This window comes from Pyricularia oryzae, chromosome 6 (genome assembly GCF_000002495.2).
Source record: "Pyricularia oryzae 70-15 chromosome 6, whole genome shotgun sequence".
Lineage (NCBI taxonomy): Eukaryota > Fungi > Ascomycota > Sordariomycetes > Magnaporthales > Pyriculariaceae > Pyricularia > Pyricularia oryzae.
The window spans coordinates 623,242-639,345 of NC_017853.1; the positions used below are offsets into that span (position 1 = coordinate 623,242).

The following is a 16,104-nucleotide window of genomic DNA, read 5'->3' on the forward strand; positions in this document are numbered from 1 at the left end:
GGACAATGAGGAACCACATGCAAAAATGTAACGGAAAATTCCCCAATCCAGTGGGTAGGTATGCAGGCGAGACAAATCAGCCAAGCAAAGCAAGAAAAAAAAAACCACCCAAAAAAACCCAGAAGCTATTCATTTTTTCTGGCAATGTTCCCGGGCATTAACGGAACCGCGACCCCATCAAACTCGCTGTATCCTCTCAGCTTCTGCTCCTGTGCAACCGAGCTCCGCTCCGAACCAGTTTTCCCACCATCTCCACGGTCCGAATGCAGCCATGGCCCCGTTATAAATCCACCGTGAGGGCCCATCATCTGCTGTCATTGGCCCGAGATGTTGTCAGATCCCCCACCTCGTCGAGCCGGTGTCGCCTCCTGAATCAAATCAGATGATCTGATAACGATTGATAAATCCTCAACCAGCAGGGATCGCCGACAGGGGTCCTTTTCGGATGCCCACACCTTCCTGCCCTGTCAAGCTTTTTTTTTGGTTCTTGTGTTATTTCCTTCTCGGTGAAAAAAATTTGCGCTCTCGTATCCTCTATGCCTTCTTTCCTCTCTTTGGCAGTATAGCCGAGGCAACCCGCTACTCATCTCTCCCTCCTCAGCCTGTGTATTGACCTACGGTAAGATCCGTAGCTTTCCGACCTGTTACCCAGACCCCTTGCTGGATCAGTCCATTTTATCACCTCCCAACGACGAGACCTACATGGACCAGTCCAGCCCTGCCCTGCCAAGCCGTCATCCCAACACAGAGAAGAAGAAAAAAAACAACGCATACTACTATTCCAGCAGCGACCGTTAGATGCTACCTACCCACTTCACCCACTTCCCGTTCTTGATGAAATATCAACCCACCCACCCACTTGGGGAGCTGCGATCTGCAAACTTTTCCGGTACGCCATTTGTACCGGTCCAGGTCTTGCGAGAAAGTCATGGTCGCGTCACTTTCGGCGGAACCCTATGGAATACACTATTCATGCTCACTCTCTGACCCAGAGTTATTCAGAGACCCGGTGCTGATCGGAAAGTTAGAGGGAAATGTTGCAGTCTCGGTTCCGTCAACGGCGAAATAACTCACCGGTTGTCTCGCCGAAGTCGGGACTGCGGCTTGGTTGTCATTTCGGCGGCTCCTTGGACTTTAATGCTGCTGGGATATTCTCCAGTTTGCATGGCGGACCCCCTTTTGTTGGTCACATCACGTTCTATCTTGGGAAAGTGGCATTTCCCAAGACGTCGAAAAAGTATTGTAGGAAGGATCTATTCTTCACAAGGTACTGACTTGGTCAACGCTTGCTGGTGCTGTGGGCCACCATGATCTTGAGGCGCTCTGTCGCACTCAGTGGTGAGAGCAAACCATGATGCGCATTTCTTGCTGCATCGAGCCCTTGGCAAGTTCAGTTGACATTTGTTTCCTTCGAGCTTGGCAGCATCCAGCTCTTCCATGCGTGGCCAAAGTGCATCGAGGAGGCCAGACTGCCACGAGGGAAATGGGACTGCGCATTACCATCCATCCGGGAATCCCGCCGAGATGACTCCCCATAACTCATATCCACTCCTGTCCCTGCCAAGCCATTTCCATCTGCAACCACTCCAGCTACAGTACCTTATATGCCTAGGGCATTATTGCCACCCTAAGTACAGGAAGACCCTGCGGCGGAGTCTGCTGGGTCAAATTTTCGCCGCATCCAGCGGCAGGGTTTTCAGCGCAACTGCCCCCTTCTTTCCGGGCGATACGATCCCACGTATAATCGTATGCACCCGCAGGCGGCCAAGATCTTTGGGTTCATTGACTGAAATGCGATCGTGAAGCCGCTGGCAAGGCATTATAGCGGTAAAAGTGTCATTGGCAACGCACATTTCTGAAGCCCCCCTTTTTCGGAATCCCTTCCAAATATTCACGGCCTGATATCGAATCTGGTGGGGTTTCGTTGCATGACGGCCATTATTATTCATATTTTCTTGTAAACCGAGGGGTAAACTTCTTTTGTCAGGAGCCGCTATGAAAAGTGCTATGAAAAGTGTGCAGCTTGCAGCCCCCTCGGAAGATGCGTCCCATCAAGCCCATATGTCACCGTGAAGACAACGCCTTGCCACTGCCATATTCGCTCAGACATTTATTGCACTTTATAACAAGCATTGGCTCAAAAAACAGCGCTCGGCTATGTTGGCGTTGACGCCCAATTTAACCCATTTTCAGGCTCACCGTCCGAACTCTCTGGAGAGGGTTGTTTGTCTGTCTGTCTAAACGTCCTAGAGACACGATGGACTCGCCTAGCCAAAATACAATGAGCCAAGGCATCCTGGAAGCCTGCTCTACCGTCTGCTTTCTAGTTGACGGGGTCACTATCAAATATTCGCATCCAGATACGCGCCATTGGCCATTGGCCGCGTCACCTAGCTCCCGGCTCAGCACGAAACATTCCTCCGGAGTGTCTAGTTCGCATCTCCCCAGCGCGATACGGGAGCTATGGACCACCCGCCCCCTTTGCACCACCGTCCCCCCATGTCTGGTCTAGGCCCCTGGAGATGGCCGGTTGCCGCTAAAATTGTTGCAAAGATCCGATGGGATGGTACACGTTTTTTTTTACGTTTGGCACACCCGCAATCGCCGACGACCCGTTGCTCGCGCTCCAGTGAAAAAAAAAAAAAAAAAAAAAAAAAAAAAAAAAAAAGTGTGGTTAAGCGAACTGCGGTGGCGCGCAATGGGCTGCTCACGGCTGCGACCGGATTGGCCGACGGTGCTTGATCGGGAGACGATGTGCAGCTTTTAGCGCCATCGGACCTTGATGGAGTGCACCGAACGGAGATATTACGCAAAAAAAAGAAGGGAAAAGTAAAAGAAACTGAACAGACATTGGTTCAAATGCAGCCACAAGCCCCCGCCATTATCAGCGATTTCATGATCAATCTTTTTCCGGTTCAGCGATACCTACCAAAGTCCCTTCCTCCATACCTACTGCGTACACTTGTATATTGCGTTGGCGTCGTTTTCTGAGTCGGTTCCAAAACCACCATCAAAGACCATGTGCTATTATGTAATATGCATGCTGACCGCGCAACTTGACTTTGTCCAACTGCTAGCCGCGGAATGCATGTCTTTGGCCCTTTCATCTTGATCTTGCTTCCAGTTTGATTCAAGTTGGTTAAGATGCACTGTCGTACATTTGGTGGGGGGATAGTGATGACCCCCAAAAAAAATAGTTACCATCTATCTGTTGGATGACATCAACGGCCTAGGCAGAGATGAGAGGCGTCTGCTCGTCCAAAGTTTTTCTTGTTGTTTGTTTTTTTGTTTTTTTCACAACAGAGGCAAACATTTCTTTTTGGTTTAGACGTTACGCCAAGCCCGGCACTCCCGTAAGCATTTTGTCGCTCGTGCGCCATCTATTGTGGCTACGAAAAAAGGGCTGTGTCGTACATCCCGATTTGGGATGATGTCACGGGCCTTTGAGGCTTGGCACAGCCTTTTTTTGTAGAATAGGGAATGGGGTCGAGATATATATCGCCGACCTGACAAAGAAGTCCTGTTTTGAAATTTTTGCACAGACGCGTGACTGATTTCGTCGTGGGTGAGGTGTTTTTTTGTTTCTTGTGCATCCAACAAAGGGAAGGGGATCCTCGAAAAGTCTAGAACGCATCAGTCAAAACGATGAAAGGAGCGCATACTCCAGCTGGCTGTCAGGTTGATGCGGGGTTGGGGGGATGACCAACAAAGAGACGAAAAGGAGCCCCTGAACTCGATCCCCGTCACCATTGGGGGAGACATGTTGGGACGAAGGCCGAACAGATTGCGGGAAAGAACAACAAGATAAACAGGCAAACTGCAGCAAACTGCAGCAAACCGTCAACTTTGCGTCTCTTCCTAGTCAGAAGAACCCGAGAGACCCTGCTTGTTCGTGGCACGTGCAATGGAAAGCGGTTTTGTAGTCATTGAAGCATCTCATATTCGAGACTAAAATCTAGTCATGTTCGGGAAATAGGCGCGCGCCCACAGTCTCGTGTGTGGCGGCTGAAACCTTCCCGACAGGCAAACAGTGCAGACTGCCTTCCTGTGCCAAGAGAAATAAATTGTAAGAGTGTAAAAAACAAGTATGCTCATGAACAAAAACAGTGCGTCCAACCGCCCCATTATCACGCCGTCCCAAAAATCCAAAAGAGGAAAGAAATAAGAGCAACTCAAAACCCCCCATCCGATCGCCGGTTCGCCAAGCCAAGGTTTTGCAGTATCAGGTGGTAACCTATGCCTCGCCGAAGCAGGTCTCCATGATGATACCAGTGATCTGGTACGGGTCGGCGTTGGATGCCGGGCGACGGTCCTCGAAGTAGCCGTAGCCCTTGGCGGCGCATTCCCTGGGAATACGGATCGACGCACCACGGTTGGCGACACCGTAGCTGAAGGTGTCGATGGCGCCGGTCTCGTGCCTGCCGGTCAACCTCTTCTCGTTACCCTCACCGTAGACGGCAATGTGCTCCTGGTGGCGGCCCTCAAGCTTCTTGATGGCGGCCTCAATGTGCTTCATGCCACCCTCAACACGCATCTCCTTGGTGCTGAAGTTGGAGTGCAGACCGGCACCGTTCCAGTCGCCGGGGATGGGCTTGGGGTCGAACGAGACCTTGGCGCCAAACTCCTCAGCAACGCGGTGCAGGAGGAAGCGGGCGATCCAGAGGTGGTCACCCATCTCGATGCCGGTGCAGGGGCCGACCTGGAACTCCCACTGGGCGGGCATGACCTCGGCGTTGGTGCCAGAGATCTTGACGCCGGCGTACAGACAGCTCTTGTAGTGGGCCTCGACGATGTCGCGCTGGACGACCTTGCCGGCACCGACACCACAGTAGTATGGGCCTTGCGGGGCGGGGAAACCGTTCTGGGGCCAGCCGAAGGGACGGTCGTTAAGGTCGAGAAGGGTGTACTCCTGCTCCAGACCGAACCAGGGCTGGTGCTCGGCGTGGGTCTCCATCAACTTTGCGCACTCGTGGCGGTGGTTGAACTTGTTGGGGGTGCCATCGGCGTTGATGCATTCCGAGAGAACGAGGATGTTCTCGCCTCCGCGGAAGGGGTCGGGGAAAACGGCAACGGGCTAGATGGGTTCGACGTACGTTAGGCTAGATTCTTGGGTCTTTGCTCGAATACTTTGGTGAACAAAACATACCTTCAGGTAGACATCTGAGTTGTCGCCAGGAGCCTGGCCAGTCGATGAACCGTCAAAGTTCCATGTGGGGAGGTCGTCGGGCTTGAAACCGTCCTTCTTTGATTCTAATGTCTGCGGTGGGGGGATGCAACGTCAGCGAACTTGCTCGGCTTGACTCAATGGAAAATTGGCTCCAATTGTGGCTATGGCTTACCCTCGACTTTGACCTGACACCGCCCTCGCTGTCGATCCAGACGTACTCTGCGATGACTGCTCCCCTCTGGTCGAGCTTCAGGTACTTCTGAAGGTTCTCGACGTATGTGACATTTGCTGTCGCCTGTTGGGAGAGATGAGTCTGTCAGCTTTGTGTTCTGTTGTTGGTGGGGTCGCGATTTGACTGGCGGCATTTCTGCTTGGGAGAGGTTGCGCCCCGCCAAATCCAATGGGCAAATCTTTGCGGGGCCAAACGATGACTTGCTGCATGTGACAGCAAGACAAGAGGTCTGTCTGCAGAGGGTTGGGGTAGCTGTAACTGACCATCTTGGATTGTGTGTGTGGGTTTGTGTGTGGTTGTGTGGTATGAATGCAAGAGAGCAGATCTTGGATGGATTCGGTTCTGGCCGAGTGAACGAAGAAGTTTGGTATGCAGATATGAGAGGATGGACTCTGAAGATATGCAAAAGAGAGGACTGGAACAAAGGAATCAACAATGAGCAAGAGTCAGAGATAAGGGACGACCATGACGCTTTTATCTGCGGCTGCGTTGGGTGAAGGACGAGTCCTTTGTGTGGGGTGGTCGAAGCCCAATTGGAGGGATCAGGCGGTGGTGGGTGGGGGTGGCCCCAACACTCCCCAGGTCCCAGTCCCAGGCGCGCGCGCTCTGCGATCCCGTATCTAAAGTGGGCTTTGGGGGCGCGGCTGCAGGTGTCGCAAAGTACGAAAGAGAGAAAAAAAGCACAACCCCTCCCGTGCGCTGGATCCCTCGAAAAGTTAGCAGTTAGCACCAGCGGAGGCATCCTTGGACACGGCTGATTAGGACGGACTGGTTGCCGTGGAGGGCCCAACACAGCCCGGCGAAGATCGGACCGGGGCAAGACCAAGGCCAAGGCTTTGGGGTATCGTGAATGATTGAATTCGTATGAACCAAATCGATTTGTCGTGTTTCTTTTTCACACACCCCCGCGGGGACTGACGAATGTGACTATATTTTTCTGTACACAAACTATCAATTGCTTCAGCCCCGTCGAGACTGTTCGTACTGGTTGGTTCTAATTTAGGCTATCCAAAAAAGACGGCTGTCTTTTTTTTTTTTTCTTTTTTTCCCTCGCACTTTTTTTTTACGTTTTTGCGCTGTTTTGCCCTCACCGCTCGACCCTGAATTGTCGGGATGCCCGCAAACTTAGTTGTCCTACTTTTGATGAATGTGGCAGGCTGCACCTGTCAAGGTACCTCAACTAACTTGGCCATTGCGTAGTACGGAGTATCTATTCCTGGCACCTCATTTGACCACCTCAGACATTTTCAGTTACTATTACGAAATCCGTGAATCTTTGAACTTGCTACTTGCTTTACCTGGCCCTGTTAGCGGCTCAATTGAGACCACAACAAAGCCAATTCTGATGGTGCATATGCTGTTGACCAATTCTCTGCATCAAGGCGGCCCCCCATCCGATCCATCCCCCCCTTTTTCTTCCCGCGTGGCTCAAGTGGAAGCTTGCTGATGAAGTGCACAAAAAAAAAGAATGAGCGTGAGAACTGACTGCCTTGGCAAGCCGTCAATTGCTTTCCTCCCCAAACTCCACGCGCATGTCTTGGCCGATCAAAGGCAGAATAATCCCCAATCAAGCCAGTGACGGCTGAGGCATTTTCAAGCAAAGATAGTAATCTGGTTGCCAGTACTACAATGGCATCAATTACGTTTCCCAAAACTGGGTTGGAGCGACTGCCAGGGGTGGCAGCGGCATATGTCGAAACACAAAAGCGATATTTTCCAAACCACGGTGTGGGGGAACGCGCAAATCGGTACTCTCCGGGATTTTTGGTCAGCCATTCACAGGACAAACGACATGTCAATAGAATCACTAAAAACCCCGCGGCTACGAATGGCTGCCGGGTTTCGGCGCATATCATTATGCTGATAGAGAGCGGGATGCCTCCGGTGCGCTCTTCCATGTCCCTGTCACATCTACAACCTCCGATTTTCGCCGACGGGGTCGATTTTTATCACAAGCCATGCATCAGGAATTGACCACTTGTCGTGTCGCGTGCCCGAATCGGGGGGGACCCAGGGGACCTTGACGACGCCAAAAGGAACGCAGACCCCCTTTTTTTTTTTAATAGAGTGGATGCCGAGACTTTGGTAGTCCAAGTCCTTATCATCCTCTGCTGATTGGATACCTGCGTTTCTGTTATGCATTCGGTTGACTGACCACTGCCCTGGTTTTCCCTTTTGACCAAGGTTTCCATTTCCCCGGCTTTTTGCTCGGGATTATGTAAGTCATGCAATCCCTACGGGGAAAAGTGATGCCCAGCCGGCCAGGGGTCTTGGCAGCTGACAAGGGGTGCCGCCAGTCACGTGCCTGAGTACGCTGGGAGTAAGCTTTCAGTGCACCGCCCCAACTCTGTACCAGCCCCATCAACCAGCCACGAAGCTTTGTCTTTGGGATCCACTCCAACAGACAAGCTCCAACAGACACCTGGTTGCGGTCGTTGCGCTTTGCTCTAGCATGCCGGAGCTGAAATCCGCTGGCTGGACAAGTCCATCTCAATTGAAACCATCGAGCCAACGATGGTCACCGCTGTATGCCCCTCGACAGCTCTAGCCCAGCAAACTTTGGCGACACCAAAGGGATACCTGATCAAACTCTCGAAACCAAGTCGATCGGTGTGCAGGCAGTGTGAGCTCCGTACATCAACATCAACAACCGGCAGTCATTCGCTTCTGGCCTTGTGTCAATCCCACGAGACCTGGACAGCATGTCTGCTAGGACTAGAAACAGAGCCAGAACTCACCGACAGGAGGCGAGGCCTGAGGCCTTTATTCATTTTCCTCTCGTGTTCAATGTGGAGTACGTAATGAGTTTTTTTTCCCCTTCAGGGTACAGTCTTTTTCTATGCGCCCCGCTGCCCACCGCCTTTTCGTCACCAAACCGGGAGGCCAAGAACCACAAGTGTCGTACGTTTGCTACATGTACCAATGAACCATCAGCCCTATTCTCTCTGGCGGGAGTTCCGCCGCGTGTCACTAATAATCCCCGGAGAGTCTGTGTCTCCCGTTGGAGTCGGAAATTCCACCTTCTTTCCGTGGCCCGGAATCGTGTTTGTTACGAAGACTGCAAAGCCGCATCTGGTGTTAAAATCGGGCGGGCCACTGAACGCTTAGTAACTCTCCCAAGCTGTTCATGTCTTGGAACCTTCAGCTCTAGATTTGGCATACTAGCAATATGTTCCATTGGCTTGACCGGTTTGGCCTTTTTGTTCCTCAACCATCATCCTTCTGGTATTTCCCCAATCACGTTTCCTTCCGGCATCTGTTGGTTGGTTGCCTCAAGGGGTTACACGGGCATGGTCAGGTTTACTTCGGCACTATTAATCAGCGCCCCTAGCCCAGCCCATGGCCGGTCAGCTTGCGATGACTAGGCGAACCAGGCAAGTCGCAGGTTCAGGGATGGCTTTTGGGATGTCAATATGTTTGTATGGCCTTGACAGGCAATGCTAGATATGGCATTATGGATGCTCGATGACGTGTTTGTGTTTGGTGGCAAGATGAGAACAATGCACGTCAAGACTGAAATATCACTTCCCTATTTGCCCTATGCTATATTGTTTGTACGTTTCTTGATTGTGCAAACAGTCGATATATTTAGCTCACATATCGATTCGATCATGTGCTTGTGTCTCAACGGTTTCAGCTGCACCGAGTGCCGTTCACGATCTGCAAGTGCGGCAGAAGGGTAGACCTAGAATTTCGGAGCCACTCTTCTTGGGAAGCCGGGTTGTGGGTCTGGAAATTTTCTCGAATCCTTCTCAATGGCAGACCCTAGGTACATGTTTGCAACCACTGCTATCCCGGTTGTTGTTAACTGTTACCCATTTTGGCTGCTACGATTGATTTCTGGAGAAAAAAGCCTTGGACAGTCAGAATGGTGGTTTCCGTGCTGCAAAATAGATAAATGCAAAACCTTTGGTAAGACCAAAGAAGTCTGACATTGAGATATCATCCATATGGTTTCGAGGTTGACATGGATCATCATCCCTGCTGTCATCAACGGTAGACAGCTCTAGCTTCCGCGAGCTGATTTGGTGGGTCAAGTCATGTCCGACGTAGCGAAGCTCGCGGCCCGCGGCCCGCGGGTTTTCTTGTACGCGCTCTGGTAGGCGGGTTTACGCATGCACTCTACCTGGTATTAGGTACTTACTAAATTCGGCAACCAGCCGTTCGCCCAGATTTGTATAGACTCCACTGCTAATCTTTTACAATATTCCCTACAATAGAGCACCTGGCAACATGTTTTTTTTATCTTCTAGCCTTGCCTGTATTTGGACTTTTGGAGTTTTGATCCTAACGGTTTTTGATCATTCCGATCTTACGCATTCAAACTTTAATGCTAATCAGCCCATTGCCTTTGGCTAAATCCTCGAGTGCTTTCCATTTTCCTTTTCTTTGCAAAAACACTTTAAATCCTTTGAAGTGGGGCTCCATCGCTCCAGTCGTCTGTAAGACGGACTAATTCTTATTTCTATAGATATGGCGGCAACTCAGTCTCGAGATTGGGCGTCTTTTGGGGTTTCTCTACCATCTACAGCTTTGGGAAGACACTTGCAGGCGGCCATGCCTTTCCTGTCCGAAGAAAACCACAAGTCCCAGGGCACAGTGCTCATCCCTGATGCCCAGGGCCCGATTCCGTTTCTTGGGTCAGTCCCCCTCGTGGACCCGGAGCTGCCGTCGCAGTCACTGCAGCGTCTTGCCCGGCAATATGGCGAAATCTACCGGTTTGTAATTCCGGGCAGGCAATCCCCTATACTTGTTTCAACCCACGCGCTCGTCAACGAGCTCTGCGACGAAAAGCGGTTCAAGAAGAAGGTTGCAGCGGCCCTTTTGGGTCTTCGGGAGGCTATTCATGACGGTCTATTTACGGTGAGTGCCTGGCTTCCCCGGCAAGCAGACTGCCAGTGTGATTTTCTTTTTCGAATTACTAACCATCGTCTCACTGCTCGACTGCAGGCTCATAACGATGAGCCAAACTGGGGTATCGCACATCGCATCCTTATGCCAGCCTTTGGGCCAATGGCAATCAAGGGGATGTTTGACGAGATGCACGACGTAGCTTCCCAGATGATCCTCAAGTGGGCGAGGCATGGGTCTACAACACCCATTATGGTATCTGACGACTTTACACGTCTGACGCTGGACACTATCGCTCTCTGCTCAATGGGTTACCGCTTCAACTCTTTCTACCACGATAGTATGCATGAGTTCATCGAGGCCATGACTTGCTGGATGAAGGAATCGGGCAACAAAACTCGGCGGCTGCTTCCGGATGTTTTCTACCGGACGACCGACAAGAAGTGGCACGACGACGCCGAAATCTTGAGGAGGACCGCCGATGAGGTGCTGAAAGCACGCAAGGAGAATCCTTCGGGACGCAAGGACCTTTTAACTGCCATGATTGAGGGGGTCGACCCCAAAACGGGCGGGAAACTAAGTGACAGCAGCATTATCGACAACCTTATCACATTCTTAATCGCTGGCCACGAAACTACATCCGGCATGCTCTCGTTTGCATTTTATCTCCTGCTGAAAAACCCGACTGCATATCGCAAGGCTCAGCAAGAAATAGACGACCTATGTGGTAGGGAACCGATTACAGTAGAGCATCTGTCCAAGATGCCCTATATCACGGCTGTTGGTCACCTTTTCTGCTTGCCTGACTCTTGCCTGGCTTTTGCCATGGCACCGCATTGTTACCTGCGGCGACTAACATGACTCTGTGCAGGTTCTCCGCGAGACTCTCCGACTGTATTCAACCATTCCCGCATTCGTTGTGGAGGCAATAGAAGATACTGTGGTAGGGGGTAAATACGCCATCCCCAAAAACCATCCTATTTTTCTCATGATAGCGGAGTCACATCGCGACCCCAAGGTATACGGCGACGATGCCCAAGAGTTCGAGCCCGAGCGAATGCTCGATGGACAATTTGAACGTCGAAACCGCGAGTTCCCCAACAGTTGGAAGCCCTTTGGTAATGGCATGAGGGGGTGCATCGGTCGCGCCTTTGCCTGGCAAGAGGCTCTTCTCATCACCGCGATGCTGCTGCAGAACTTTAATTTTGTTATGCACGACCCCGCATACCAGCTGAGCATCAAGGAGAACCTGACCCTGAAGCCTGACAATTTTTACATGCGCGCCATTCTCCGACACGGCATGTCACCAACGGAACTTGAGCGCTCCATCTCGGGCGTTGCACCTACCGGCAACAAAACGCCCCCGCGGAACGCGACAAGAACATCCAGCCCGGACCCAGAAGATGGCGGTATTCCCATGAGCATCTATTACGGCTCCAACAGCGGCACTTGCGAGTCTCTCGCCCACAAGCTCGCCGTGGATGCCTCGGCCCAGGGCTTCAAGGCCGAGACGGTCGATGTGCTCGACGCCGCCAACCAGAAGCTGCCCGCCGGCAACAGGGGCCCGGTGGTACTCATCACGGCGTCCTACGAGGGCCTCCCGCCCGACAACGCCAAGCATTTTGTCGAGTGGCTCGAGAACCTCAAGGGAGGTGACGAGCTCGTCGACACAAGCTACGCCGTGTTTGGCTGCGGCCACCAAGACTGGACAAAGACCTTTCACCGCATACCGAAGCTCGTCGACGAAAAGCTGGCCGAGCACGGCGCGGTGCGGCTGGCGCCTCTGGGACTGTCAAACGCCGCGCACGGCGACATGTTTGTCGACTTTGAGACGTGGGAGTTTGAGACCCTGTGGCCTGCGCTGGCCGACAGGTACAAGACCGGGGCGGGGAGGCAGGATGCTGCCGCGACGGACCTCACGGCGGCACTGTCGCAGCTCAGCGTCGAGGTCTCACACCCGCGCGCCGCGGACCTCCGCCAGGACGTCGGCGAGGCCGTCGTCGTCGCCGCGCGCGACCTGACGGCCCCCGGAGCCCCGCCGAAACGCCACATGGAGATCCGCCTGCCCAAGACGGGCGGGCGCGTCCACTATTCGGCCGGCGACTACCTCGCCGTCCTGCCCGTGAACCCCAAGTCGACGGTCGAGCGGGCGATGCGCCGGTTCGGCCTGGCCTGGGACGCGCACGTCACCATCCGATCGGGCGGGCGCACGACGCTCCCGACGGGGGCGCCCGTGTCGGCGCGCGAGGTGCTCAGCTCGTACGTGGAGCTGACGCAACCGGCTACCAAGCGCGGCATCGCCGTGCTGGCCGGAGCCGTGACCGGCGGCCCCGCCGCGGAGCAGGAGCAGGCCAAGGCGGCGCTGCTGGACCTGGCTGGCGACTCGTACGCGCTCGAGGTCAGCGCCAAGCGCGTCGGGGTGCTGGACCTGCTGGAGAGGTTCCCGGCGTGCGCGGTGCCGTTCGGGACGTTCCTGGCGCTGCTGCCGCCCATGCGCGTGCGGCAGTACTCCATCTCGTCGTCGCCGCTGTGGAACGACGAGCACGCGACGCTGACGTACTCTGTCCTCTCGGCGCCGTCGCTCGCCGACCCGGCCAGGACGCACGTCGGCGTCGCCAGCAGCTACCTCGCCGGCCTGGGCGAGGGCGACCACCTGCACGTGGCGCTGCGGCCGTCGCACGTCGCGTTTCGGCTGCCGTCGCCCGAGACGCCCGTGGTCTGCGTATGCGCCGGGTCTGGCATGGCGCCCTTTCGTGCGTTTGCGCAGGAGCGCGCCGCGCTGGTCGGGGCGGGCCGCAAGGTCGCGCCGCTGCTGTTGTTCTTTGGCTGTCGCGAGCCGGGGGTTGACGATCTCTACCGCGAGGAGCTGGAGGGCTGGGAGGCCAAGGGGGTGCTGTCCGTACGGCGGGCGTATAGCCGCAGGACGGAGCAGAGCGAGGGGTGCAGATATGTCCAGGACAGGCTGCTGAAGAATCGGGCAGAAGTCAAGAGTCTCTGGAGCCAGGACGCCAAGGTGTTTGTCTGCGGCAGCCGTGAGGTAGCTGAAGGCGTCAAGGAGGCCATGTTCAAGGTCGTGGCTGGCAAGGAGGGCAGCAGCGAGGAGGTGCAGGCTTGGTATGAAGAGGTGAGGAATGTGCGTTATGCTTCGGATATCTTTGACTGAAGTTGCAAAAGATTGTTTCGTCCTTTTTGTTTGGGAGTGAGCGAAAGGATTTGCTCAGTATTGGCGCTTGGAGTTTTTGGGTAGAGCTTCTTGATGCGATAATTACTGCTCATCTGTTGAATGTACAAAAATAAATGACAGAATTGAATTGTTATGGCCAGCTTTTTCACATGTCTTTCTTTGCAAATGTAACATGCTTTGCATTGTAGGACAGACCCAATTCCTACATGATGCATTTTATTCTGAGTGATGACCCATACGACTTGTCTCTGGTGCAGACTCGCCAATTCGCAAACAAACTTCCTTACAATTTCATAGCTTGATGAGACCAAAGTTCATGAGACAACCATGTGCGTAGCCACATTGCCATATATAGTCTGCAGCGTGAGCTTTTCGTGATCATATGTCACGTAATCGGCAGTCATCCTGTCGTCCAAGCGAGCTCGGGGAATAACGCAAAGAGCCATCATGGCAGTCATGATAAAGAGCTCACACATGGCGAGGCTGGTTGCAAATTGTGAAGCAATATAGTTAGCAGGACATACTGACAAAGGTGGAAAAAGACGGGCTGAGAACAGTCGCAAGCAAACCAGGGATTCAAAAACTCACTTCTCTCCAATGCAAGCCCTGCTCCCTCGTCCAAATGTCAGCAGAGACTTTTTCAGCTCCTCGTTGTTCCCAATCACGTTCCCGTCGCCATCTTTCACCAGCCAACGTTCGGGGCGGAATTCTGCAGGGTCTTGGAAGATGGTCGGGTCGTAATGGCTGGTTATAGTCGACATGGCAACGGTAAAGCCGCGGGGAATGGTGACGGGCGGTGCTGGGTCTGCCGACTTGTCGCGGGCCCGGGGAATGTACACCATGTCTTCAAGGGGCGCGATGCGGCTGGACCGGGCGACGATGGGAGGGCTGTGGCGGAGCGACTCGTGGATGAGGGCCCAGAGGTAGGGGCGTCGTTCGAGTTCGGTCCATTTGAGCGCGGTGGGGTCCAACCCGGCGAGGTCTGCTGCTAGGGCGGCCTTGACTTCGGGTCGCGCCAGGATATGGTATGTGATGATGGCGAGAGCTGCCTATATATGGTGACATTTGATGGTTTTGTTTAGCCAAGCCGTGAATTCATGTGTGCTTTGAGGATATGCATTTCTGCATGTTGGCCATACGTACAGATGTTGTCTCAGTCCCCGCTGTCAAGAGGACGGTAGCTTCACCCCCAAGGCGAAACATGTCCATCTCGGCGCCTGGTGCAACCTGTGACTTGCCGTCCATCCCTCCCCTCAGGAGAATCGGAAACATGCGGTCGTTCTCCACATCATCGGTAGCAGACTTGAGCAGTCCAGGGATGGTAACATTCATGAGCTCATTCAGCGCCTTGACGCTGGTGCTGAACATGCCAGCCAACTTGGGCGTGACGATGGCCGCCCACCTGGCCCACGCGTTGTGCTTGATCAGGTAGACCATATCGGTCATCATCTCGGTCCAGGTGGCCAGGTTCGGCGTCCAGGCCTCCTGCATCTCGACGAACCCGAGGGGCTTGCCCAGCGCGTGCAGAAAGACAACGTCGGCCGTGAAGCAGTTGAAGGCGTCCCTGACGTCGAACGACTTGCCGCGACGCTCGGGGAGGAGCATCTTGTCTGCGACCACCGAGGCCAAGCGGAGCACTTCGTCCTCGAATCGAAAGACGTGCGCGCGGCTGAAGAAACGGCTCATTGGAGCCCGGCGGGCACGGTGCAGCGCTTGGCTTGTCGTGACGATGGTCGAGTGCGGCAGCGCCCCCGAGACCAGTATGTTGCACATGTGTTGAGGTTTGTCACGAACCTGGTTCGGGCTGCCGAAGAGGGTGCTGGAAAAGTTTGGATCGCTGCAGTGCACCTCATCGTGGCCTATACGGACGATGGGACCTATGGTTGGGTTGTCAGTGAGACTTGGTGTTAGTTGGTCCGACCTCCTGAAGACAGCCCGGGAAGACGACATGTGGGATCCAATGCAACTGAGGACCTGCGCGTAAGGGGATTTTTGAGGCGAATAATAAAATTATTGTCGTTTACCATATTGAGCGTGCATCTCGGCAATTTTATTCATGTACCGCCCACCGCGCCACCAGTCCCAGTACGCTTCATAGAGGCGCCCTACCCTGGCGATTTTGGGACCGGGAATGTGAGCCAGAGGATGAAAGGGAGATATCTGGTACGCCCAGACAGCTGACTGATAGAGTATCAGAGCACCAGCGATATAGGCTGCAGCCATTGTTGCTGTCGGGACCGCTTGGCCGACATGGACCAAGATGCCGCCCATTGTTGAGCTGTGCAGTCGAGCTGTACGTATAACGAGCAAAGTAAAAGCGAATAACCTTGATTCCCACGTAGGGACAATTGGACCTCAGACAAGACGTGGAGTGAAAATGAGGGTACAGAAACCTCCACGACTTATACCCATCCTTTGCCCAGAGTCAAAGACTAGGACGATACATCGCCGAGGATGAAAGTGAGGAGAAAGTAGCATTGATACCTGCAGGCTTGTCTTACCTGCTTACTTAGGGCCATGCGAGTATATCGTCATGTTTGCCATAAAAAGCAAAGATAGACTCGCCGTCGAGAAAACACGGCATGCACCACCAACGCTATAATTCAGCCTATGACGGTCATTTGCCATTTTCAGCAGGTGGGGGTCAATCGTGCAGTCTTGTCTGTAAGC

The 16,104-nt window shown here is 53.6% G+C and overlaps 4 protein-coding genes across 4 annotated transcripts; 1 reads left to right on the plus strand and 3 right to left on the minus strand.

The window, feature by feature from the left end:
* Nucleotides 1-408: 408 nt before the first annotated feature.
* On the minus strand, nt 409-997 carry MGG_17593 (uncharacterized protein; the record flags this gene model as incomplete). Its single annotated transcript, XM_003719287.1, has 3 exons — nt 810-997; nt 619-660; nt 409-464 (listed from the first exon to the last, which is right to left on the minus strand). The coding sequence occupies exons 1-3, from the start codon at nt 928-930 to the stop codon at nt 409-411; spliced, it is 219 nt and encodes a 72-aa protein (XP_003719335.1). The 5' UTR covers nt 931-997.
* A 2,931-nt stretch (nt 998-3,928) lies between these two features.
* MGG_14279 (glutamine synthetase) lies at nt 3,929-5,914 on the minus strand. The gene is made up of 4 exons (XM_003719288.1): nt 5,663-5,914; nt 5,340-5,462; nt 5,147-5,257; nt 3,929-5,074 (listed from the first exon to the last, which is right to left on the minus strand). Exons 1-4 carry the CDS (start codon nt 5,663-5,665, stop codon nt 4,235-4,237), a joined length of 1,077 nt encoding a protein of 358 aa, XP_003719336.1. The 5' UTR covers nt 5,666-5,914; the 3' UTR covers nt 3,929-4,234.
* A 3,751-nt stretch (nt 5,915-9,665) lies between these two features.
* Nucleotides 9,666-13,574, plus strand: MGG_01925 (bifunctional P-450:NADPH-P450 reductase). Its single transcript, XM_003719289.1, has 3 exons — nt 9,666-10,262; nt 10,350-11,030; nt 11,122-13,574. Exons 1-3 carry the CDS (start codon nt 9,873-9,875, stop codon nt 13,411-13,413), a joined length of 3,363 nt encoding a protein of 1,120 aa, XP_003719337.1. The 5' UTR covers nt 9,666-9,872; the 3' UTR covers nt 13,414-13,574.
* Nucleotides 13,575-13,634: 60 nt separating this feature from the next.
* MGG_01924 (benzoate 4-monooxygenase cytochrome P450) lies at nt 13,635-15,988 on the minus strand. Its single transcript, XM_003719290.1, has 4 exons — nt 15,459-15,988; nt 14,578-15,311; nt 14,023-14,483; nt 13,635-13,917 (listed from the first exon to the last, which is right to left on the minus strand). Exons 1-4 carry the CDS (start codon nt 15,703-15,705, stop codon nt 13,749-13,751), a joined length of 1,611 nt encoding a protein of 536 aa, XP_003719338.1. The 5' UTR covers nt 15,706-15,988; the 3' UTR covers nt 13,635-13,748.
* Nucleotides 15,989-16,104: the final 116 nt, after the last annotated feature.